At 45.1% G+C, this 25,467-nt stretch overlaps 1 protein-coding gene across 3 annotated transcripts in view; it reads left to right on the top strand.

Annotated features, from left to right (window-relative positions):
• Positions 1-25,467, top strand: part of LOC139054138 (transforming acidic coiled-coil-containing protein 3-like) — an 84,472-nt gene that overhangs the window by 1,510 nt on the left and 57,495 nt on the right. For 2 of the 3 annotated variants that reach the window (XM_070530740.1, XM_070530741.1), the window contains exon 2: positions 2,844-2,896. In XM_070530740.1, the coding sequence (XP_070386841.1) occupies positions 2,844-2,896 (53 nt within the window). Of the gene's footprint in view, positions 1-2,843; positions 2,897-13,958; positions 14,059-25,467 lie in introns of those variants that run through there. The other variant, XM_070530742.1, reaches the window with a different exon arrangement.

The raw sequence follows: 25,467 nt of genomic DNA, 5'->3' as shown, positions 1-25,467 counted from the left end.
GTTCTTTAACGTATACCGGTGTTTTCGCATTTCGTCCCCGTCGGATTGCGGCCGCCGTGGCCGAGATTCGATATCGCGACCTCGTGTTTAGCAGGTCAACACCATAGCAACTAAGCAACCGCGGCGCGTAGCGGTGTATTTTGCTTAGATTGATTTGTGCGAAACATTTATGGGAAGCGCTTTTGTTTGTGTCTTTTAATGGTGGAGCGGCCAGTGGTAAGTACTAAAATTTGCGCAAGTACTAGATTGTGCCTTGGAATTATGATCCGAGTGTTAAATGGTTCTCCGTAATAAGATCACATTTGTCGGTTTGCGCGTATTTTATTAACATTCTACTTTATACTGTGTATTGTACACGACCGCGGAATGAAAATAATTTTGTATTTTCAGCGGTTTGCACACTCGGAGAATGCGACTTTATCGTGAAAAGCAGATGCTGTTCTCACAGTTCATAAATACTCTTGCGAAATGTCACTAGGTGTTTTGGTACATGGTAGGCCAGTTGAAAAGACAGGCGTACGAAACATGGACACAATCAATCAAATAATATAAATGCAACATAAGTGGCTAAAAGGAGAATATAATCATAGTGTAGCCACAGCCCTTCGAATCGGATTGTGCATAGATTCGGCCAGAAGTAGTAGCAAAGAAAGATCACATAGTAAATAAGTATCGAGGTCCTACAGTTACAAACTGCAGGTGGGACCTACTGTATTAATGCAATAAAAAGGTAACATTGTGAGCAAATCGTAGACTAAAATCTATATGTTAGTAGCTGCAACAACAGTAAAAAAATTCGATGGCTAGCATAAAAATAGTTATGGAACACAGTTTAAAGAAGTTAATGAAATGCAGTGAGAGAAATGGAAATGACAATAAAAATACTGGTGTTTGTGTTGTCCTTTTCATTCCTCTTGGGTCTGCATTCTACATGCCTGCCTTTTCATACCATGAATCCATACCAACTTGCCTAGCTTTCTGTCATTCTAAGAATGCTTACAACTCTGTCATGCTATTATGTTGTCTCTTGTATCTCTGCTGGTATTATTTCTTTTTCTAGCTTACACTGCTATCGTTTTCCAAACAAAGCTCCTATGTCAATAAGCATGCTCGTCTCTAACCATGCCAGAACAAACTCAAGGCATCAAATGTTCAGTAATGGCGCTAGAAGGTACCATGTTTAGTCATAAATGTCACCTGGAAGCCCACACCGCAAGGTGTTTTCATCAAGTTGATCAGCTGGTTGGGTAGGTCCACATCTGTTTAGTTATATTGTAGCATCTGAGGGAGATTTGAGTCGTATAAACATCCAGATTTTCTAAACATGGGAAAATGGTGAGAAAAATAACATGACGTAGTGTCCCGCTCTAATAAGGAATGTCAGCATCTCGTTGGCTGAAGAGTCTAGTGATGTTACATAATGGTTTCTTGCCTTTGCACCTTGTAAACCTCTGGAATCCTTCACAAACTGTGAAGGTGACCGCATATTATATGGAACATATCCACACCATTATAGCACTTGGTAGCATCTCAACAGCAGCAATCTAACAGAAGTAGATTCCACTCCACCTGTTTTCTTGTGTATTAATAGCAAGATTTAGAAATGGGGGATCCAGGGGCCATTTTGACCAGGCATACAAAAAAAAAAATGCGAAAGGCACACACTGGAATTTAGATTTTTGAGTGCACAAAGCCACTTGGGGACATTAGTTCTAAAACTCCTTAATACTAGCAGTAGCAATACAGCCTAGGGTATTCAGTGTCTTACACTCAAGAAACGCTTTAGTTCATTGTTTTAACAATGTACCAAAGTCTTCTAAGTCATTTCATTGGCAGTGCAGAACAATGGCCACTAACAGTACACATGCTATGAAAAGTGTTATCAAATTTTTTTCACCATGAAAAAAAAAAAATTATGTTGCTCCACCTCACAAATCTCTTTCTTATCAACATTTTTTCGAATTATTGTGTCTCTTAAGAAGCTAGTCAGATTGGCAAGCAGTAATTAATTTATAACAGCCCTCGTAAGTAAGTTTTAAGTGTTTACTTAAATGAAAATGTTACTTCCTAATGTTTTCTTTATTGAAAGTGAGACTTCACTCATTGGGTCAATATACTGCATTTGTCAGTCAATGAACATTAAAAACAATTTGGAATCTAATTACCTTTCTTCTAAGTCAGTGTTTAGCATGTTAGCATCATTACTATTTTATGGTAAAGTTATCTCCATGACAATAGAGGTCCATTCTTTTGCTCTCTTTTGTAATCTGTAGATCACTTTGTCTAGAAGACAGGTGCACTCACAAAAAAAAGTATCAAGGCTCTGTTTCTGCATACTGGTGCACAAATTTGCCTTGCCACTACTGTGTTGCTTCATGAATGTAAAGCTGTTTCCCAATTTAACAACAAAAGTGACTGTTATTCATAGCATAGAGGTTCATGATAAATATGGCATGGGGGTGGCTGGCATGGTGGCAAAGGGGGGAAGGAAAATATTGAAGGATAAAGAAGGGAACTCAGTTCCGGGGATGTATATGCGCATTCTCTCAGTTGTGAGAGAGGAGTTGAACTGATGACAAGTTGCTCTGCAACACTTTCGAGCCTTGTTCACTCCTCTCGGAAGCATCTAGAGCATTTCTCTTCATTTGCACACGAAATGAAGTTGAATGAAGACATTAAGTGTTTATACGCAACATGAAAATTTGTTTTCTATACCATCATAGGTTGGCATGCTTCGTGTCATCTGATTAAACTTGCTTTTTGAGAATTTGAGTCTCAACTATATGCAGCTATACTCAGGATCTTCTGGACAGACAATAATATGTTGTTCCTCTTATCACCAGATCCCAAAATGATTGATGACCTCATTCCAGAAAAGAAAGAGAATCTGCCTCCGGTGAGTTAACATAGAAAAATTTACACTTCTGTTTAGGTGCTCCTCATAATGTGGCCATGTACTTTTAAAAGGAGTATAAAGACTGTAGTGTGACCAAGTACTCATTCAGTGTCATTCATTCCAATGAAGCAACTTAGCTGCCCCTTTAAATATAGACAACTGAGAACGTAGCAAAGCAAGCATATCTGCTTCGACCAGTGACGTGATGTGCAGTCTTCTGCTATTAAATATTTTTAATGTTGGATTTAGTTGTGAAGGTTGAGTGGCAACTGCATAAATTGCTGAATAGTTTGTGTTTGTTTGGCTAGTTGGAAGTAGCTGCACAACAAGCTGAGCATTGTAATTAATGTATTGCTTGCCATAGGTGCCATTCCAGAACACCGTTCATAGGGTTCACATGCTGTTGGAGAGAATATTAGGCAGAAACAGCATGTTTTCACTGTGATGATTGGTGTCTGTAATGATCACGTCTATAAAATTGCAGTAGTGTACTATTGATTTCACTGACCTCTGTGCTAGAGAAGATCACTGCATGGCAGTGCATTTGAAGTGATGTGTTCATATGTAGTAAACGTCATCTGGTGTAGCATGCTATGCATATGGCCAGGCAGACATCTTCAGCATCTGTTTAAGAATGTTTCTCTCTCACTGTGCAACAGCGCAAGAATTCACTGAATTTCTTACGCAGTTGCCTCCAAATTGCTGCAGTGCAATATTTATGAAAGCTTCTTGGTGCACACATGTGTATACTAACTACAGTGAAAGCATTTTGTCCTTTGCTGCTGCTTTGCAGCGTGCCTTGGTGCAACCCAGAGGTGTGACAGCCATGATTCATGTTATGTTTATGTTGCAAGCTCTATGTCAAATGCATCTGACTCAGCAGCTCACAGCTTGATAACTTGTCACAAACCCATCAACTGATATATTTTCTACAAGCTACCACAGGCTGCAGTGATATTGTTTCATCTTTGGGTGACTGTGCTGCCTACTGTTGGAGAGGGCTAAGTAGCTATTGGAGTCTTTGAAATTAATAATTAAATAATCTCCTGCCACCCTTTTCTAGTGATGCCGGCAACTGCATACCCTATTGTTCTGTCTATTCTCAGATCTCCTTTAAATTCACGGTTTTCTGAAATCATTATCATCATTACCATGGTGTCGCGACCAAGAGTGCCTATTAGAATACATGCAATGCCCAGCTAACTAGTTCGTTGTGATAGCATAGTTTTTTTTTTCCCTGGTACTTTTCATGTGTCATTGCTGCAGAGCTGGTCCATTGTTTTATGATCGGAGGTACATGGCACTTGCTCAGAATGTAGGTCTTTAATTTAGTTATACTCCTGATTATACACTGTAGGGCTTATTTGCCAGATAATCTGGATATGTGCTGTGTTGGGCAAATTATGGGATGCTGTGTTTAAATTGCCTTGTTGCCTTTTGAGGTTCTGGAGGACTGCTTGCACGTATGCTCTATGCATCAGCAATATTGACTCGTTGGTACACTATAAGACGTTATGCTCCAGCATTTTCACTGTGCTAGTGACTCTGTGGTTAGAGTCTTTTCATGTAAAGATACTTTTGCCATGGCATTGCTGCCATTCATGAAGCAAGTATTTAGAACATGGCAACTGACCGTGGGTGTGTGGCAGGTGCCCAGCATGAATTCGGGCATTCGCTCCTCACCATTAAAGAGGAATATAGAGTTCAGGTGAATTGCTAATTAGGCTTCTGAAATACCAAAAAGATCAGTTTAAGATGAGTGGAGACAGGACAAGCCAGAAGAAAGGCGACAAAACAATGAAAGACACAAGGCATTGCCACTTTGAACGTTCTTGCCCTAGTTCTTGGTGAAATCACGGATTTTAAGCGTTTGCTCGGGCCCAATTAAATTTTTGTTGATAAACAAGGATTACACTGCATTCTAAAGCAACTAAAGAATCGCCCTAGTAATAATTTGGAACATTACCCACAGAAAAATGGCCCATACACATGAAAATATGTTTAAATTGATGATGTCGCACTGATGTATTGGCACTGTCATTGTGATATGAAATTCGGAAAGGGAAACCTCAGCCTTCATTTTCTTTGCCAATAACCATCACTTTCCCACCAAATAAATGCAAACAATGTCTCAACTGGTTTAGTGCTGCTTTTTAGTGTCCCTTTTAAGAGAATGCCGTCTACCACTAAATATATTAAAGTTGACTAACCAGTGAGACCATTTTGACTTTGTCTCTTGCTCTGTAGGAAATATATTGCAGTTCATCATTCCTGGCAAAAAAGATGGCTTAACACGCCTTTTGCACAGGTTATGAGATGTTCTCTGTAGTGGTAACACACGCACGCACACATACGCGGCGGGCAGATGGACTGGCAGACAGAACTGGGCTCTTGGCGAAATTGTTGCATTTATGTCAATCCCACTGACAGTGACCGCCATTTTGGCATATGTTGTGTGACGTCGGGAACTGTAGTGCTACCACTCTGTCGACTGCTTCGCAAGAGTCAGAAACCTCATCGGATGTCTTGCTCTGCGCACCCAACAGTGCAGCAAGAGCATCACTGCCGAAACCAGAAAATGCCAGCAGGGACTATCACATATTGACCACTGAAACTAGGCTGGCTAGAACTGGGAGGTGTGAAAACCGGCTGCTTCAAGCATAGAGTCTCTATGCTTCCGGCTTACTGGGGTGCATGGTAGCTGCTCGCAGCATCTGGCATTGCACTCCTGTTGCGTGATGCTTGCTTGTCCAAGTATAAGTTTTGTTACCATTCAACAACATTGCCCTTTCACAATATACGGCCTACAGCACCGGAGAACCTCCAACTGTGGCATCAGCATGAACCTTACACTTGCAAAAATAATCCACCATCATGCAACCATTCTTCGGAAAAAGCATATTTTGAAGGTAGCGCATTTTCATTGCAATTGTTGCGAATGCAAAATGATCTCAACAAATTTTTATGTGATTTATCGGTGTAGTTAAGGAGAGTAGCCCGAGGTTGTACCAGCAGGAGCTAGGGTGGTATCTTTCAGCAATATTTCATTGTTTCAATGGCACTTTTTCGCCATATCTAGCAATTGTGCCATTAAACATTATACATCATCATCATTGTTTCATTGCTCTGAAATTAGTGTGCGTTAACATATGAGATATTATGACTCTTAGTGTGGCAGTTACTGGCATTTATTGTGAACGATTGCATCTATTTATGTCTTCTCTTTTTTTCTGTCCACCTTTGAGTGCTGCCTAAGGTTGTGGAATTGCACAGCCAGTATTTATGCTCAATGTTGTAGAGAAATTGAGACTGAGCTTTGTTTATGGCTTTATAACGCATAACTATATCAGCAACCTTATCTGTGACTCTGTGATGGGTGGTGCCTTAAGCTAAGCAAGTCTTCAGCCTCTTTATTTCTTTTTCCACTTGCTACTTGCTGCTTGGCTGAGCCACTTTAACAAGAAACTAATCCTTGTGATAAAAAAAAAAGTTAACTAAGCAGGTTACTTCTGTGCAAGGCGTGGGAGCCAGTTTGTGGCATGCTGCTGCCTGTAGTACGTAGGCTGCTTACAATCTTTGAATGCATCCACATTGTGCTAAACACACATTGGCCTGATTAATTCAGCAGCAGTAATCAAGTTGTACAGTGACTCTGATGGCTACAGAAGACAGAAGCCCTCCAAAATCCCATTCCTTGAATACATCAGTAGGCACTTCTGCTACAGCACTGTCTGTCCCTTGGCACATCGCAGGCATCCCGGCATATAGAACCCGCTCTCTTGTCACATTACCTGCAGTATAGTACACAAGGCGAACATCGCTGCATGCATTGCTTCGTGTAAACAGCATATGTGTAGTCAGTATTGTAATTGCCGCAAATTTTTTTCGTTTCATTGCGATAGCAATTATATGGACACTCCAGGCACATTTCTGCCATTGCCTTGAGGTTTTGCGGAAGCCCAGGGGCGATAAAATCGTCGCCGCAAGCCGTATGCTGTATGTGCGAATAAAAGCGTGTGAAGGTGAACCGGCGATCGCTGCACAATCTCATGCACGCAACAGAGGAAGTGCGCCATCTTCCATTGTGCGCAAGGCTCCAGGGGGAGGGTGGGGAAGGGGAGGGGTGCGCTCTGCTTCTGGCGTCCCGGGCCGCTGTATCTTGAAAGATATCTGCGACGGGTACAGAGCCCGCCATGCGCTCTTTTCGCAGCTTAGTTTGCCTTTATGCGAGAACCCGCCGCGGTTGCTCAGTGGCTATGGTGTTAGGCTGCTGAGCACGAGGTCGCGGGATCGAATCCCGGCCACGGCGGCCGCATTTCGATGGGGGCGAAATGCGAAAACACCTGTGTACTTAGATTTAGGTGCACGTTAAAGAACCCCAGGTGGTCGAAATTTCCGGAGTCCTCCGCTACGGCGTGCCTCATAATCAGAAAGTGGTTTTGGCACGTAAAACCCCATAATCTATCTATCTTTATGCGAGAGGCAGCATGAAGATCAATTTGCTACCTGCTGCTGCCGCGCTTCCTCACTCTAGCATTTTGACAGTGAGTTTATGTGGTCTGTGTACATGTTTGCTCGTGCGCACGTGACACTGTGCTTGTTAATTTAGTTAGTATGCCCATATTTAAAACCATATACGGTCAATAAAACTACTATCCTTACTTCGTAAGCTGTCCACTAATTTCCTATCGCAGTCGATGCTTCCTCTAGAAGTTGCATTTCGGGTGAAATTGCAACTTTTTATGACATACTTAATTAAGGCGCAATAACACAAGGGAGCTTTGCAAATAAAAAAAAAACGTGTGGAACGGTAATCTATGAATGTAACTAGTCTGGTTCTGTCAGTCTCTTCCTTGTTTTCTTCACTCGAATGCTCAAATGCCTCTTGCATATCTCAACAGCTGACCAGTCCCCTACGCTCTCGACCTAGCGCAAGGATTTCGCAAGGCGCCGCTTCTGGGCGAGATAAATGCGCCGCGTTCTTCACAGCCGCCTTAGCCAAAGCGCTCATGCGAAAACAAAGTAATGCCTGGTGACATCGTTTTTCCAGCTCCTACAAACGCTTCCGATGCTTGCAGTACATAAAAGTGTGGCCTTCGAGATCTAGCTCCGGTATACAGTTCTGCAATATACAATAAAAAAATTTAAATAGAAGTTTTTTACCGCATTAAATGCGCTGAAATTTTGCGAGCTTGTCGTGGGACCCGTAAGCATGCCATGTGTAATCAAAACTCGAAAACTGGGTGTCATGGCCACTTTTAGAGGATGTTCCTTGCTTTTTTTACTAGGCATGTGCAGTAGAATGCCTTTGTTACATTCCTGTTCATTACATTTTCCCCACTCTGAGGCATCGGCTCCGCTTAGTTTCCATTGGGCCATGTTTATTAGCTACCTGTTTGTTACGTTTGCCTTCCTTGTTATGTAAACTGACGGCTGTAAAAGTTGGAGGACAATCCCACCGCTGGCAACCAGTTGTAAGGTTTAGACGTAGTTGAAGGGAGGGACTTCCCATTGCTGGCTACCAGTTGTACGGGCTGTAGTCGGGCATGAAATAAGTGGTAGCTGGCCCATGCCATTGTCCAACTCACCCATGCTTGGGACGTGGTTGTAGGGAAGAACCTCATAGAGACCTAGGAGTACGGGATTTATTTACAGTATTTACATTACGACAGGAGGTACATTTCAACAGTCTAGCATGACTCCCAAATGGAGCATGAAAGATGAAGCACCAAGCACATGAGCACACGAGGGAGCACCATTAGCAGCCAACAAACTGCTGCTTAAAAACCCTCTGTCCTCCCTAGATACCTAGGTAGGGGAAAACTGCTGTCCAACTTTCGTACAATCGGACTGTCCACAGTCGTTGGAGGCATAGTCGACCCGCCTTTGAGAGGGAGGGCTCACACACTCACATAGGCACTTTGGATTCCCATAACCCACCGAGTTGAGCGGGTCCTCATAGCCAGGTTGTCACGCTTGACCCCAACGGGCGCCTCATCCAGAGCTGGCTTCTCAGGTAGCCTCCACGACTCTCAGCAGACTGTGACGAATTCTGGGGCCGGTGAAAACACACCGCAAGACTTTTTTCCAGCAGCTCTCTCGCTGCAAGTAGACCATGAAGGTGACAGCGAATCAAGTAACAATACTCGGTCCGCGGAACGTGGCTAGACTCGCTGGCTCTTCGAAGGAGGCGCATGGTTAACTTTGCTGTGGTCTCCAGTTCTCCGAAGGAGGTGGACGGTCGGCTAACTTTGCGGGCGTCGCCAGTTCTCCGAAGGAGTTGCATTGTCGGTTAACATTTTTGCTAGCGTCGCCAGTTCTCCGAAGCGACTTGTCGCAGCGCTCCGCGAAAGGTTCGAAGGTCGCTTCTCCGAAGGACGCCACCCCCGCAGGCCGATCGTAACACGACGCACCACTGACGCGGCATCGTGCGTCAACGGTACTTACATTGACCGTCGCATGTCACCGCTGAAAGCGGTCATTTCATAGAAGCTGCCATGCGGCGCAGAAAGATCGCCGAATCACTGTCACTTCGTACAGATCATCGCTGGTCACCGATCACAACATGGTTCATGAAAAGGACTGCCAAGAGGGGGCGGAAAAAGGCACAAAGGGTTGCCTTACTCCGACGTTTTCAGACGCTTCCTCATGACCTTCGCTCTTAAAACAGTTGCACCGTCTGGGGTGTTTATCTGTCCCACAACGATAATCGTCATCTGCCTTGCTTGCGTTTCCCTTCATGAAAACGCCACGCTCGCTACTTTCTGTCGAGAATGCTGTGTCACGCTGATAACGCGCGTACCGTTCATGACCTGGAAGTACCGGGCTTACAGCGTTAAAAAAAAAAGCGATGTGCGGGTAAGCTATGTTCACACTACGGTCGTAACGCGCGTAACAGCTCTTTCGGCGTATCGAACGTAACGGCTGTAAAAAAAGTTACGGCAGTTAAGCTGACACCTTTGTTCACATTTACTGCTGCGTAAATTACGGCTTTTACAACAGGCCAATCAAATTTGGAGCTGCAGAATCGACGTCACCTGCGGTCCAATATGGCTCCTGTCAACATGCGAGCGCTGTCCGAGATCGAAGAAATTCACGCTCAAAACAAACTTATAGTCATGTATTCAATCGCATAAAGACGACGAAGGCGACGCAGAAGGGTTTGGGAGCGGCAAGTATTTCTCGACAGGGCCGTGGATGGCGATTTTCACAACCTTTTCGCCAAGCTCCGAGTTGGTAACGCTGTGATGTTTCATAACTTCATGCGCATGTCGCTCCAGCAGTTCCGCTTTCTTGAAAACCTAGTGAGACCACTCATCGAAGTGCGGAGCACGCATCTGCGGCCATTGATTTCCTCGGCGGATAAAGCAGATGAACTGAAAACAGTCTCGCAAGGCGCATTGCACAAATTTTCACGAACACAGCCAACCAAATCGTGCGCACGGAATGGCGGAATGGCATTTCCCGCGCCCGGAGCTGTCTGCGGACGGGAGGACGGAAGTGTCGTCACCGGTTGTTGAAAACTGAAAGCTTATCGGTCATTGGCTGTGTCGCAACGGTCGTAATATCACAGTCGTAAATGTTGCCGACCCTTTAACACTCTCACCCACGATTTTTGCGTGAATTGCGCACGTTGGTACCTTTACGTTCGCAGTCTGAACTAGATGCACACGCTTGTTGCGCTTCCGCTTACGCATGTTACGAAAAATCGGCGCCTTACGAACGTAGTCTGAACATAGCATAAGACAGATGACGATTATTGTTGTGGGACAAGGTAGGACCCCAAAGGGTGTAAATTCTTTATCTGCGTTTCATTTTTATTTTTTTGTAGCTAGACGGTGCGCGATATGTTAAACAACCAAAGCGGTTCTCTGCGTGCTCTAATAGGATTTCGTTTAGCCGTGGCTGAGATTTTAGGGCGGACGATTGCGATGAGAGTTCCGTCCACACGTCCCACAACTTCGAGAATCTTGCCGCGGTCAAGGAAGCGTTCTTGACAACGGCTTTCTCCTGCACCGTGGAGAAAAATCTCACACCCCTTTTCGTTTTCCCTGAAGCGTGATGACCCTAGCGACGGCAGTAATGATGCGACTGACTTACGGTTGCGACAACCCAATAGCTTCTACATTCCAGACGCACTGCTGAAAGCAACCCGCGGAAAAAAAAACAAAAAAAAAACGCAGCGCGCACACTTACGTCGCAGTGTCAACGCAACTAAATCTTGTGGTCCGTGAAATTTCTAGCTCGTCGCAAATCCATCGCACTCCGTCTTTTGCAGACCCTAAAATGCCTTCGGAACTATCCTTCGCTCATGTCGGACGCGTCGCGCCGTTGTCTTTGGCCAGCGCTCGCCAGCAACACAACCAAAGAAGCCGCTAGCGGCGTCTCCCTCGTCGTGCCGGCCAGCGCTAGACAACTGCTGCAGGTCATGCTCGCGACCGCGCGCGTCCCTCGAGCCACGGCCGCTAGACTCCAGCGAACCACTTCTCTGCGGTTCCGCTCGTCGAGACGAAGGGTTCGCTTTCCAAATGATTGACAACCTGTGTGACGACCAGAAAATTTGTAGTCACGCCCGCCAGGGATGACGACAACGAAGCGCCGACCAATGGCGTTCGTGAGAGCGAACAGATTCCAAAGCGAACCGTCACAGAATATGGCCCCAGGCTTGTTACAACTAACTGGAATGTTAAGGCAGCACCGACCGGCTTGTTTTCTCCAACCTGGAAAAATGGTTTTCACACCACCTTACAGCCCTGTAAATTTCGATTATGTATTGAAGGCCATTGTCGTGCGTTACACTCTACACTCTAAAAAACGTTTGCACCCTTTGGGGTGTATCTCTGCCACACAACGATAATCGTCATTTGCCTTGCTTGCGTTTCCTTTCGTGAAAACGTCGCGCCCGCTACTTACCTGTCGGGAATGCTATGTCATGCTGATAACGCGCATGCCGTTCGTTAGTGGAAAGTACCTGGCTCGCAGCGTTAAAGAGAGGAAATGCGGACAACACAGATGACGATTATCGTTGTATGGCATGATACAACTCAAAGGGTGTAAACTTTTCTTACACACTTAGAAATATTTACACCCTTTGGGGCGTATCTTGTCCCACAACGATAATCGTCATCAGTCTTGCCCGCGTTTCCTTTCTTTAACGCTGCGAGCCCAGTACTTCCCACACTCTAAGAACAGTTTACACCCTTTGGCTTGCCCCTTCTGCCACACAAAAATAATCGTCATCTGCCTTGATGCGTTTCCTTTCTTTATCGCTGCAAGCCCGGAACTTTCCAGTGGCGAACGGCACGCGCGTTATCAGAAGAGGCACTCCAAAGGGTGTAAACTGTTCTATGCTGGTAACGCGCGTGCCATTCGTTACTGGAAAGTTCCGGGCTCGCAGCGATAAAGAAAAGAAACGCATCAAGGCAGATGACGATTATTTTTGTGTGGCAGAAGGGGCAAGCCAAAGGGTGTAAACTGTTCTTAGAGTGCAGTCACGAACGGCATGCGCGTTATCCGTGTGACGCAGCTTCTCGAAAGGAAAGTAGTGAGCGCCGAGCTCACTTTCCTTTCGAAAAGAAACTCGGGCAAGACAGATGACGATTATTGTTGTGGGACAAGATAAGCCCCAAAGGGTGTAAATATTTCTAAGAGTGTAGAGTGTATGCTCCACACTCTTAGAAATATTTACACCCTTTGGAGGAGTGTACGCTCCAAAGCTTTTAAGAAAGGAAACTCGGGCAAGACAGATGACGATTATTGTTGTGGGACAAGATAAGCCCCAGAGGGTGTAAATATTTCTAAGAGTGTAGAGTGTACGCTCTACACTCTTAGAAATATTTACACCCTTTGGAGGAGTGTACGCTCTACACTTTTAGAAATATTTACACGCTTTGGGGCTTATCTTGTCCCACAACAATCGTCATCTGTCTTGCCCGAGTTTCCTTTCTTAAAAGCTCGGCGCTCGCTACTTTCCTTTCGAGAAGCTGCGTCACACTGATAACGCTCATGCCGTTCGTGACTGGGAAGTACCGGGCTCGCAGCGTTAAAGAAAGGAAACGCGGGCAAGACAGATGATGATTATTGTTGTGAGATAAGATACGCCCCAAAGGGTGTAAATATTTCCAAGAGTGTGTAAGAAAAGTTTACACCCTTTGGGGTGTACATTTGCCGCACAACGATAATCGTCATTTGTCTTGCCCGCATTTTCTGTCTTGAAAACGCTGCGCTCGTTACTTTCCTGTCGGGAATGCTATGTCATGCTGATATCGAGCATGTCGTTCGTTACTGGAAAGCACCGGGCTCACCGCGTTAAAGAAAGGAAATGCGGACAAGACAGATGATGATTATCGTTGTGCGGCAAATATACACCCCAAAGGGTGCAACTGTTTTTAGAGTGTACTTGGTCTTTCTATGATGACATACTGTCTTCTCAATATGTTTTTGAGTGTTGTGTAATTCTGTGTGCCAGTCTCCTGTTTCTGGGCATTTACTTTCGTACAATTGTTTATTTTATATTTGTGTTTTGTACAAGCTTTACACTTGTTCTGAATGTCTTTGCCTATTGTATGGATTTTCCTGCCTTTATATACTGATATTTATTTAATGAATCCCTGTCCCAACTAACCTGTGGCTAATGATGGAGATGCACATGCAACAATCTTTCTTGTTATAACGGACTTGATATCAATAAATTGAAGCCTCACATATTCCTTACCGCTGGGGACAAACAAAACAAAGTAAAAAAAAATAAACAGGGTAGTCTGTTGTTCAGCTCGAGCCTTTCTGCGAGACTTACAGTGCGCAATTAAGTGTTGTGCCACTGCCGCCCAGGGCTCAGTCCCCGGCACGGAGGCCTGCTGGCCGTGCATCCACTGAACTTGACTCGTGCGCAGGGCGTCCGCGTGATCCGGGGCGGCGCCCCTTCGCCCCACTGCTTGCGGAGGCAGCGCTTGGGTGGGAGGAGGGCGGCAGGTTTGCGACATGTGGCTTGCGCTGCGAATAGCGTCCGCTATATTTAGGGCTCTTTGGGGTCGGGCATTGAGGTTTTCGTTCACTGACGCGTTCGGACGCGTGCAAAGCGGCGGCGGCTGAGTCGCGACGGATCCAGCCGCCCTGCCATGGGCAACCAGCCCGGTGTGGCCAGGATGGACACTTCGGACCCGGTGAGCCTCCGCGTGAGTGGTTAAACGGTACCGAGTTCTGCTGGCAAGAGGGTGACGGGGCTGCGGGACACGCCTTATTGGTGGACACGTAGCCGAAACTACGGAGCTCGGGAAGTGTGCGTCAATGACCATCCAAACTACCAATACTCAATGTTTTGCCTGCCCAAGTACCATAGCCGCCGACGCGTACGGGCCCACGTACTTCTACTGTCACCGTGGAGGGTCAACCAGACAGGCGGCCGTGCATGCAATTGGTGCCAATGCCAAGTTCACGGGCGGCGCGCGGTGCCTCCGTCACGAGTTCTGACGGATGCGGCGGTGACGCTTATGCTTGACCGCCCACGCCCCTCATCTCTTCCGTAATTGAAGTTTCTTCGTTGCGATACGTTGCTTGGTAAGGTGTACATGACTAAATCGATGCGTGGTACACGCTTTGGCATCTCGACCCTATGTCAGAACCCGTTTGCACTTCAATTAATTCGACAGTTCAATGGCAAGTTGCATCCAACTGGTATTGCACAATCAGTGGCATTGAAACTACGTCGAAAATCGCAACGCGTTCGTTCACCAGCATGTAGATGATGACAGCCAGAAAAATCGGGTCCATGTGTAATGCTTACGCTGTACACGTGTCACCATTTGAATGAACCCCGTTTTCTTTTAACACTACAGTAATGCCAGTGATTCCTTTAGGTTCACGGATCTGAACTCATTGAAAAAAAAATCACTTTCCTGGGCACTTTGGTCATGTGTACAAAACGATGTGACTGAAAGTTCTGTAGCTCTTCCGCAAATTTAATGACCCCTCACCAAGTTAGGACATTGCAGATAAGTCCGGCGCTTAGATCACACGGTAACGATCGTGTCTTGAAAATGTTACACATGCGCGCCGGGGCAATTGACAATTTAAACGAAAACCTTCGCGCCCACATTTTCGGAGTAGCCAGTCTCTCCATCTTCAACATCAAAGATCAGGATGCTGTGAAAACGCGAAAAAACACGGGATTGAGCAGGCAGGATTGCCACCGTATATGCGCCTCGCTGCAAAAATTGAAGTGAAAAAAAAAAGAGGAATAAAATAAAATGAGGTGAGGCTCTCGACTACGATATATGGTAAACGTCCAGGGAGATTAAGGTAGCTCAACTCCTCGCACTGTTGTCTCGCAAAGTTTCATTCGTTTTTATCTCCATTCGGGAAATTGCGGCGGAATGCTCCTTGTAGCAGCGACTTACAACCTCCAGAGCATAACAGTGATTTGAGGGATCATTAAAATGTCGGCGCGCACACTCGCGATCTGTTTCGTACATAGAACATATAGTGCCTAATGGCAACCCAGTGCTTTCCGCTCGAAACCTCAACATGGAGCCGCAAAGGAAGTTCTCCTTGGAAGCAGCATAAATTCACTTCAGAGCAGAAGTGTTGGGGCCGACATCTTGCGAAGTTATCATTAAGTGAGATTTGCAGGGTAACTGTATTAAACTCATTCGCTGGTGTAAAAGGTATGGGCAGCAACACGACCTTCATAAAGCAGTATTTGTTTATTGCCAGGAAGGGCCGTGCTGCACAAGGACGCCTCGAAACACTCTCACAGCAGCTTGTTGCTTTCTTGGGAGCCCATTCAGCTGAAAAATAACGCACGCAAGTTTTAAAAATGAAATCCCGGGGTTTTACGTGCCAAAACTACCAAGTACTGAAGCTTCATTGAATCAGTGCTCTGTGAACGGTACTCTACAGGGTGTCCCATGTGACTTGAACCAAACGCATAATTGCCTCGCGACTGGCCGCTCGAAGCACTTCGCGTGTATTCGCGGGCTTCTGTAAAGCTCGGAAAAACACTTTTATGTAGCGCGTATTGAGCAACAGAAAGCTGTATTGGGAGTTTTTCATGTTGGTCTACAATTCTCTCATTGACACTTTTAATCTAATTATAACATTAGAGAAGCTTATTAATTAAGACTAATTAGGCGGAATGCAAAAAATGACCTGAGTATCTCCAAGCGACGGCAAACAACATTACCCAGGTTCTGTCCAGCTACGTGGCATTTGCATATTTTTAATGTTCGGCTCAAGTTACGTGGGACGCCCTGCATAATTAAAACGGGCAGTGGCAGGGCAAACATTTTGCTCAAATATAGGTGCCTTGACATTCCAATTGGCCTCTCGCTCTAGTGCATATCACGTAGAGACGGAAGTTTCTTGTACTTCCTCCTCGAGGTACATACGCGCAGCCCACTTGTCGTTGACCAACAGCTTTTGCCAGTGGGCGTCGAGCTTTTCTTTTTATATTTCTTTTCTTTATTTCTTTTATTTTCTTGTTTGAACCTTCAGCAGATCAGCCATTAAAAGGCTTCTGATTTTCCTCCAAGCAAAGCAGAAGCTCATTAGCGTGACTGGGGGTTCCTGAAATACGACAGAAAAAAAATGCATTTAAAGGAGACCGAGTGATTCGGGCATTTATGCTCTATCTGAGGATGTCCGATTGGGGTATCTATCTGAAACGATGTACTTGTGAAAAATTTGAAGAAATGAATGAAGACGCAAATACCTGGTTGCGAAGGTGGCAAAGACTCATTGTAAGCATCGGAGAACAAGCGATGTTGAGATACTTTACATCAATGGTCAGCTGTAATGCTTCAAACTTGCAGACTTTTCCAATTCCACAGCATGTCTTGAGGCTCTCTGCATACGCAATGATGTCCTGTGCTTTTTGCTCCGATTGGAAATCGCATCTTTTGTGAAGTCACAAAGAATCACAAAGGCTCTCACTTTCTATATGATACAACACTGCACCAACTCGATGTCGCCAGTGGCCACAGGTGGCGGAAAAAACGGCTGACAGCCACGCGCTCAGAGTATCATGTTTTGATCGCTGAGCGCTGTATATATACGTCACTCTTAAGTTTGCACCCTTTGGGGCTTGTGGCCAAACAGTAATCATCGATCTTATGTGCTTTTCCTATCTTTACCGCTACGCGCCCGGTACTTCACGGTAAGTCACGAGCGGCGTGTGTGCCAGAAGCGTGACAATGGCAAGCATTCTTGACAGGAAAGTAGTGAGTGCAGTTTTCGAGAAAGAAAACGCAAGCAAGACACGACGGTTATTGTCTGGGAACAAGATGAATCCCAAAAGGTGCGAACTTTTGTTACACCGCTCTCAAGGGTAATACTCCGCGCGCTTATCACATTTACCCATCTACCCTACCGGCACGTGCATGTCACCTCTGATGTCACAGAAAGCATCTATCTGTTTTCGAGAAAAATTTAACCGGCGGAATTATTTTGCCTAGTTCTATCTATCTATCTATCTATCTGTCTGTCTGTCTGTCTGTCTGTCTGTCTGTCTGTCTGTCTGTCTGTCTGTCTGTCTGTCTGTCTGTCTGTCTGTCTGTCTGTCTGTCTGTCTGTCTATCTATCTATCTATCTATCTATCTATCTATCTATCTATCTATCTATCTATCTATCTATCTATCTATCTATCTATCTATCTATCTATCTATCTATCTATCTATCTATCTATCTATCTATCTATCTATCTATCTATCTATCTATCTATCTATCTATCTATCTATCTATCTATCTATCTATCTATCTATCTATCTATCTATCTATCTATCTATCTATCTATCTATCTATCTATCTATCTATCTATCTATCTATCTATCTATCTATCTATCTATCTATCTATCTATCTATCTATCTATCTATCTATCTATCTATCTATCTATCTATCTATCTATCTATCTATCTATCTATCTATCTATCTATCTATCTATCTATCTATCTATCTATCTATCTATCTATCTATCTATCTATCTATCTATCTATCTATCTATCTATCTATCTATCTATCTATCTATCTATCTATCTATCTATCTATCTATCTATCTATCTATCTATCTATCTATCTATCTATCTATCTATCTATCTATCTATCTATCTATCTATCTATCTATCTATCTATCTATCTATCTATCTATCTATCTATCTATCTATCTATCTATCTATCTATCTATCTATCTATCTATCTATCTATCTATCTATCTATCTATCTATCTATCTATCTATCTATCTATCTATCTATCTATCTATCTATCTATCTATCTATCTATCTATCTATCTATCTATCTATCTATCTATCTATCTATCTATCTATCTATCTATCTATCTATCTATCTATCTATCTATCTATCTATCTATCTATCTATCTATCTATCTATCTATCTATCTATCTATCTATCTATCTATCTATCTATCTATCTATCTATCTATCTATCTATCTATCTATCTATCTATCTATCTATCTATCTATCTATCTATCTATCTATCTATCTATCTATCTATCTATCTATCTATCTATCTATCTATCTATCTATCTATCTATCTATCTATCTATCTATCTATCTATCTATCTATCTATCTATCTATCTATCTATCTATCTATCTATCTATCTATCTATCTATCTATCTATCTATCTATCTATCTATCTATCTATCTATCTATCTATCTATCTATCTATCTATCTATCTATCTATCTATCTATCTATCTATCTATCTATCTATCTATCTATCTATCTATCTATCTATCTATCTATCTATCTATCTATCTATCTATCTATCTATCTATCTATCTATCTATCTATCTATCTATCTATCTATCTATCTATCTATCTATCTATCTATCTATCTATCTATCTATCTATCTATCTATCTATCTATCTATCTATCTATCTATCTATCTATCTATCTATCTATCTATCTATCTATCTATCTATCTATCTATCTATCTATCTATCTATCTATCTATCTATCTATCTATCTATCTATCTATCTATCTATCTATCTATCTATCTATCTATCTATCTATCTAATCTATGGCAGCACAATTTGTCGTCCAGCTAGTGCGATTGGGTATGTGAGCATGGTCGTGATGCCGTTGTGTTCATTCCAGTTTCGTCATCTGACGGTCGTCATGCCGTCGTTGCCGCGCCTACTATGTCGACCAAGTAGCTTAAAGGCCAAACTACACGTACGCTTGCAGGCGCGCAAAAGCTCGCACCCGCGCACCTTGCATTTACCGCGCCTCGTGAGGTATATGGCGGCTTGAATCTACAAGATGCGCGCCAGCGCGCGCCCATTTGGCTCACTATTTGCGCCTTGCTAGGCATCGTTTCGTATTTTTGTGAGACAGCCAAGGGCCGAATCTTATAACGGTTCGAAATACGAACCGTTCGCATCGCCGCTTACGTCGCTAGATGTGCCCACTGCCAAGCCGGTGGTGGAAGAAGGGCAGGACGCGACCAATAGAGAGGGTGCCACCTCTGAAGTGAACGTCATTATATGACGAGCTAGCTAATCGAGGAATTGCAGAATGTTTCAGCTTGCTAAATAAATGTAAAATATAAATTAAATATTCAGTTCGCCAAGTTCATTCGCCAAGTTCTGAAGTATAAACGTGTGGTGTCGGTTTACGCAATGCAGAAGTAATTTATTCATGTCATTCTTTTTTCATTCTCAGTCGACAGGCGGTATCGCTAGCGTAAATGAGTTGCCAGAGCGCAGCGCTATATGTCGTATATACCAGGAGGTCACACGATGCATGCAACAGGAACGCACTGCCAGCACTTCCTAAGTAGCGAGTGCGACAAAACCGTGAACTGGTTCTTAGGGAGACCTTTACTAACCGGCTATTATCAATTTTCCTTCTTTTTTCGCCCTTCGTCATCGGCTCTGACATGACTCGCTCGCCGCCACGCTGCCGCTATCCATGCAATCTGCCCCACGGCGCGTCGCGTAATAGAAGCAATGGAACTTGAAATCGAACATTACGATATACGGGCCCTGCATTGCCTGCGCGAAGTAAAACCGAAGAGTGTGGTGCTGACGGTGCGCGCTGTGCCGTGAAATTGAGGAACAAAGTGTGGCACTTCCGAACTAAAGAAAGGGCAGCCAAGTAAGAGATCTCCACAATATCTTCCCGTCCTGACTGTATAGTTTTATCAGCCGAACGAAGGAAGCGCTGAACCGGCCTAGGTTGAACCCTTCTGATTGCTGAACGGCGATCTCCGAGCTATTCACGCTGGCGATAGCACTGGGAATTCGATCTCGCCATGCAAATATTTCCTTGGCGTTGGCTTTGAAGCGGAGGTCACGGGAAAGCTGACCCAGCCCTTCTACCGGCCAACACAGTAATTACGAGAGCAACTTTGTGGACAGTGTCGGCAGCAGAGATCTAGGCCATTCCGATGAATGCTTCGCGTCCGACCGACCTCTGGGAGCTGCAGGCCGGTGGCGATGAACCGCAACGCGCAATATTCCTTCCTCTGCGTGGAATGACCACTGGTACGCTTGCACCGGAGTCTCCTCCATTTGATAGCGTAGCCTGCAAAAGGTCTACTTAGAAAGCCGACAAGGGCGGTGCAACTCATTATCCGTCACTTCTTCGAACGCGTATCGCACTTCCAGCCGTGGTCGACACGGAAAGAGCAACGCCAAGCCGACGACGAAGGCAAGTAATATAGCCTCCGAAGCAACCAACGCACGCGCGCGCGACGCCCGCGTATCTCCGGCGTGCGCGGCCAGGGTCGCAAGCCAACAGCCAAGCCACAGCAACGGAACCCAAAGCGGACTACCGCTTCGCCGGTTCCTGCGGCCGGTTCGCTTTGAAGTTGATTGACAGATGCGTGACGTATTCATAAATTGCGATACCGCCCCGCTGCCTCTGACGACCTGTGACGTAACCAAAATTTTGGCCAATCAGGTCAGGCCAAACGAACGGTTCCCCAACCGAACCGTTATAAGATTCGGCCCCAGAACACCGATATTTGTCTGGAGAAAATATCCGCGCTCGTGCCGCGCTGCAACGCGTACCATCTGCCCCACATCATCTCCGCAGGCGCTAGCTTCCCTACGCCGGCAAGCGTACAGGTAGTTTGGCCGTTGTTTTGGACCACTAGGTATGTGCTCATGGTCGTTCTGTTGTCGTCATTCTAGCTTCGTCATTCGACCCTCGTAATGATGGTGGCCGAGACGCCGTCGTTATCTATGCACCATATACCATCGTGGTCAGTTCGTCGTCGTCATTCCAGCTTCGTCATTTGACTCGTCATGCCATCGTCTTCACGCTTTCTACGCTGAAACAGTGGCCTAAGTTGCCTGATAGCTATGTACCCATCGTCGTGATGCTGTCGTAGTCTTAGAACGACAGAGTGAATGAATGTGTTGTTTTTACTGGCGCAAGGGCCAGGTATGGCCAAAGAGCGCCAAGAGTCGAACGACAGAAAGCTGAGCTAGTTGGTAAGGATTCATATATGCAAAAAAGGGGGTAAGGCGTGCAGACACGGACACAAATGACAAAGGGTGTAAACTTTTCTTACTCTGCACTCTTAAGCAAAATCACACCCTTTTGCCACAGCGATAATCGTCATCTGTCTTGTCCGCATTTCCTTTCTTTTACGCTGTGTGCCCGGTACTTCCCCGTAACGAACGGCATGCGCGTTATCAGCATGACATAGCATTCCAGACAGGAAAGTAGCGGGCGCGGCGTTTTCAAGAAAGGAAACGCAAGCAAAGCCGATGACGATTATCGTTGTGGGACAAATATACACCCCAATGAGTACAACTGTCTTAAGACTAGCCTTACACAGGCTGGGCGGATGTTTCGCTAAATATGGCAATAAAGAAATTTTTAAAAATGCGTCCGTGGCGTAATGGTTTCAGTATCGGGATAGAGGTCCTGTGTTAGAATCCTGCCGTCGGACAATTTTAATAATGCTTATTTATTTATTACGCAGTACTTTGGGTTCCTCGAAAGAAAAGCCTCAGAGTTGAAGAAAAATTCGTCCTGGTCCGGGACGAATTTTCCGGAACGAATTTTCTTTCGAGGAACCCGTATGGGTTTCCTTTGTAGCAATTGCTACGAACGGGTGGATGTCTGATTTTCCCTTTATAACGCAGTACTTTGTTGAAAATGACGAGATTACAAAGTCACGAAGCCGTTTGAAGTCACAAGGACGAAGTTTAGGCAAATCCGTGTACTTTCCATAATTACCATGCTGGCTGAACACACTAAAAACAGTTACACCCTTTGGGGTGTATATTTGCCACACTCTACACTCTTAAAACGGCTGCACCCTTTGGGGTGTATATTTGTCCCACGACAATAATCGTCATCTGCCTTGCTTGCGTTTCCTTTCTTGAAACTCGGCGCTCGCTACTTTCCTGTCGAGAATGCTGCGTCACACTGATAACGCGCATGCCGTTCGTGACTGGGAAGTACCGGGCTCGCAGCGTTAAAGAAAGGAAACGCGGGCAAGACAGATGACGATTATTGTTGTGGGACAAGATACTTTTCTAAGAGTGTTGTGTGCGAGTATACACCCCAAAGGGTGTAAACGTTCCGAACTCTTACACTCTTAGAAAAATTTACGCCCTTTGGGGCTTATCTTGTCCCACAACAATAATCGTCATCTGCCTTGCCCGCGTTTCCTTTCTTTAATGCTGCGAGCCCGGTACTTGCCAGTCACGAACGCCATGCGCGTTATCAGTGTGACGCAGCATTCTCGACAGGAAAGTAGCGGGCGCCGAGTTTCAAGAAAGGAAACGCAAGCAAGGCAGATGACGATTGTTGTTGTGGGACAAATATACACCCTAAAGGGTGCAACCGTTTTAAGAGTGTGGGGTGTATATTTGTCCCACAACAATAATCGTCATCTGCCTTGCTTGCGTTTCCTTTCCTGAAAACTCGGCGCTCGCTACTTTCCTGTCGAGAATGTTGCGTCACACTGATAACGCGCATGCCGTTCGTGACCGGGAAGTACCGGGCTCGCAGCGTTAAAGAAAGGAAACGCGGGCAAGACAGATGACGATTATCGTTGTGGGACAAGATACGCCCCAAAGGGTGTAAATTTTTTTAAGAGTGTAGAGTGCAGCCCCATTGCGGCTCCCATAGAGTTTCTCACCACAACACCTAAAGGGAAATCTGGCGCCACCGCCTATGGGAGTTTCCTAAGGGGCGCTGTGCTGTCATGGGAGTGACAGTGGTTGTGTTCCAGTACTCACCGTAGACAGTTAAGCGGACAGCGGCCTTCTTAAGTTTAGTTCCAGTTCTCACAAACACGTCAAAGTAGACAGCTTCGTGAAGCCAGTATCGAAGTGAAAAACGATACAGGCTACTTTCCTGTCCAGAGAAGATGGGAGCTGAGCAGGATGCTTGGAAACTCGACGGGAAGGTCGTCTGCGCAAAAGAAAACTAGACACGTATTCCCTATGCCACGTCACATCGTGTTTTTCATAAGTTCGCAACGCAAATACTTAAAACACAGAAATTATGTGTACTGTCAGCTTTTTTTGTCGCCGCGAGGTGGCGTCAGATCGCAGAAGCGTCTTCCAGATGGTTCTAACGTTAGAACCGTGTTCCATTACTTGGCATTGAAGCTGTCTCGGCTGTCTCATGGCTGTCTACGTAGACTCTCCGATGGAACACACCCGGTGTAGTGTCTGCGAGTTTTGTGTTGTAAGAGGCTTCGTCTAAAATGTGGTCATGGCTACATAAAAAACGCGTTCTTAAAGGGACTGGCAACCGATTTTTAAGGACCTCGTTTTTTATGGCGCAATGCAAAGCTCGCCTTCGGTAGTGTTTACATCTGCAACGGTTACTTTCAGAAGCGCGTGGATATATAGTTAGCATAATTTTTCAATCTGAGCAGCCTCTAAAAAAGTAAAAGAGTCCCTCCTCCAGCAACGCTGAGAAGTGAGGGCGATGTCGATACGCCTCGTAAGTTGTAAAAGCCGCCCATCCTTTTCCTTTCGCAGGAGTGAGTGTAATTGTGGTTACCGACCTACGTTTTGACCTTTTCAAACACTTTTGAGTATAAAAGGCTGCTGCTATAAGTTTTCGTTGTTGTAAAGACATTGCTCATATTTGTACCGCGTTTTCCCCTAAGTACACGCCTACGTCATGGCTGGCTGGCCCCCGTCGTCGTTGTTCTGTTGATAGACAAGCCAAGCCAACTCATTGAAAACGAAGGCCTATCTGCACAATGTAAGTCAGGAAAAACTTATAACAAAAAAGTATACTGCATTTCTATACTAATAAAGAAAGTCACATGGTGGAGCTCTTATGCAGCTTCATGTTTTTGCCGGGTGGGGCGCCAAAGGTAGTTTTTCTTGACCTTTAGTGATGAATTAAAAATATAGATCCACGTTTAATGGGAAAAACATGGCTCGTTTGAACCACTACGATAGGGAATCATTCCATCAGCAGAGCTATCTCAATTCATGTTCATAGCGGTTGTGTGTCCCTTTGAAGTAAAATCTCCATAAAAAGATTTCATTCTCTCATATTACATCTTCCCATGAAGTTTACTCACCCACTATGCATAACCAAGCGAAGCAAAGCAAGAGCAGACAACAAGCTGTTCCAGGGCAAGCGCAAATCTTGTCGTTCCTCCAATTTTACCGGCCCGCGATGCTTTTTACGTTTCAGATAATTTTACATGCAATAACTGCTTCTCATAATTAAACAAAACATGTTTTTGTGTAATAGTAAACAAACGTAAAAAGCTGTTCTAGCTTTTAGTAGAAAATGAATCATTTTGACAGACGGAACGGTGCTTGCCCGACGAGTCTTTAAGGTGCCAGGCTGGCTGTCCGAGAACGATGCCAATCCGAAGTCACAATATAACGGCATTCCCATGTATACATGGATGAAGGAATCTTTTTCCTTCCTCCGTGTATATATACCATAGCGCAGCAGCGCCAGATTTCCCTCTAGGTACACTCTATATTGGTGAGAAACTCTATGGCAGCTCCCCTAGACGCTATAGCGCCAGAGTTCCCTCTGTAGTAGAATACAAATTTAAAAAAAAAAATTGGAGGACGCTTAAGCTTCGCCTTCAAGAGTGGAACGCGACAGCGTTCCCGTCGACCCGCCAAGGGGTGTGAGACAATGGGCTTCGGCGCAGCGACTACGCGCCCCGCATCGGACGCGGTGAGCGTCGAGCAACGCAGCGTTCGGCGTAACAACGAAATGTGCGCCTGAGCAAGCGACGCACGCCTGAGCCTGAGAAACAGCTCGTTTCTAAGGCAACACCGCGTTCACTAGAGGCGCTTTTGTACCGCTTTGAAGCATCGAACTCGTGGCTCAGTGGTAACGTCTCTGTCTCACACTCCGGAGACCCTGGTTCGATTCCCACCCAGCCCATCTTGCAAGTTGTTTTTTTATGCATGAAGTGCCTGCTGGGATTTATCGCTCACGGCCAACGCCGCCGACGCCGGCTTTTCTGCGACACGAGCTCCTTAACGCTGTCGCGTTAAAAACAGCAGTTGGCAACCAAGGCACACGGACCGCGCGGGTTTGTGTTGCTCCGCTAACCAATCACAGAAACAAACGAAGTCGTCGTCATGTGAC

The sequence above is a fragment of the Dermacentor albipictus genome, chromosome 1 (assembly GCF_038994185.2).
Source record: "Dermacentor albipictus isolate Rhodes 1998 colony chromosome 1, USDA_Dalb.pri_finalv2, whole genome shotgun sequence".
NCBI classification, from domain to species: Eukaryota; Metazoa; Arthropoda; class Arachnida; order Ixodida; family Ixodidae; genus Dermacentor; species Dermacentor albipictus.
The sequence above is the reverse complement of the archived record's forward strand: the minus strand, read 5'-3'. Positions and strand labels throughout refer to the sequence as shown.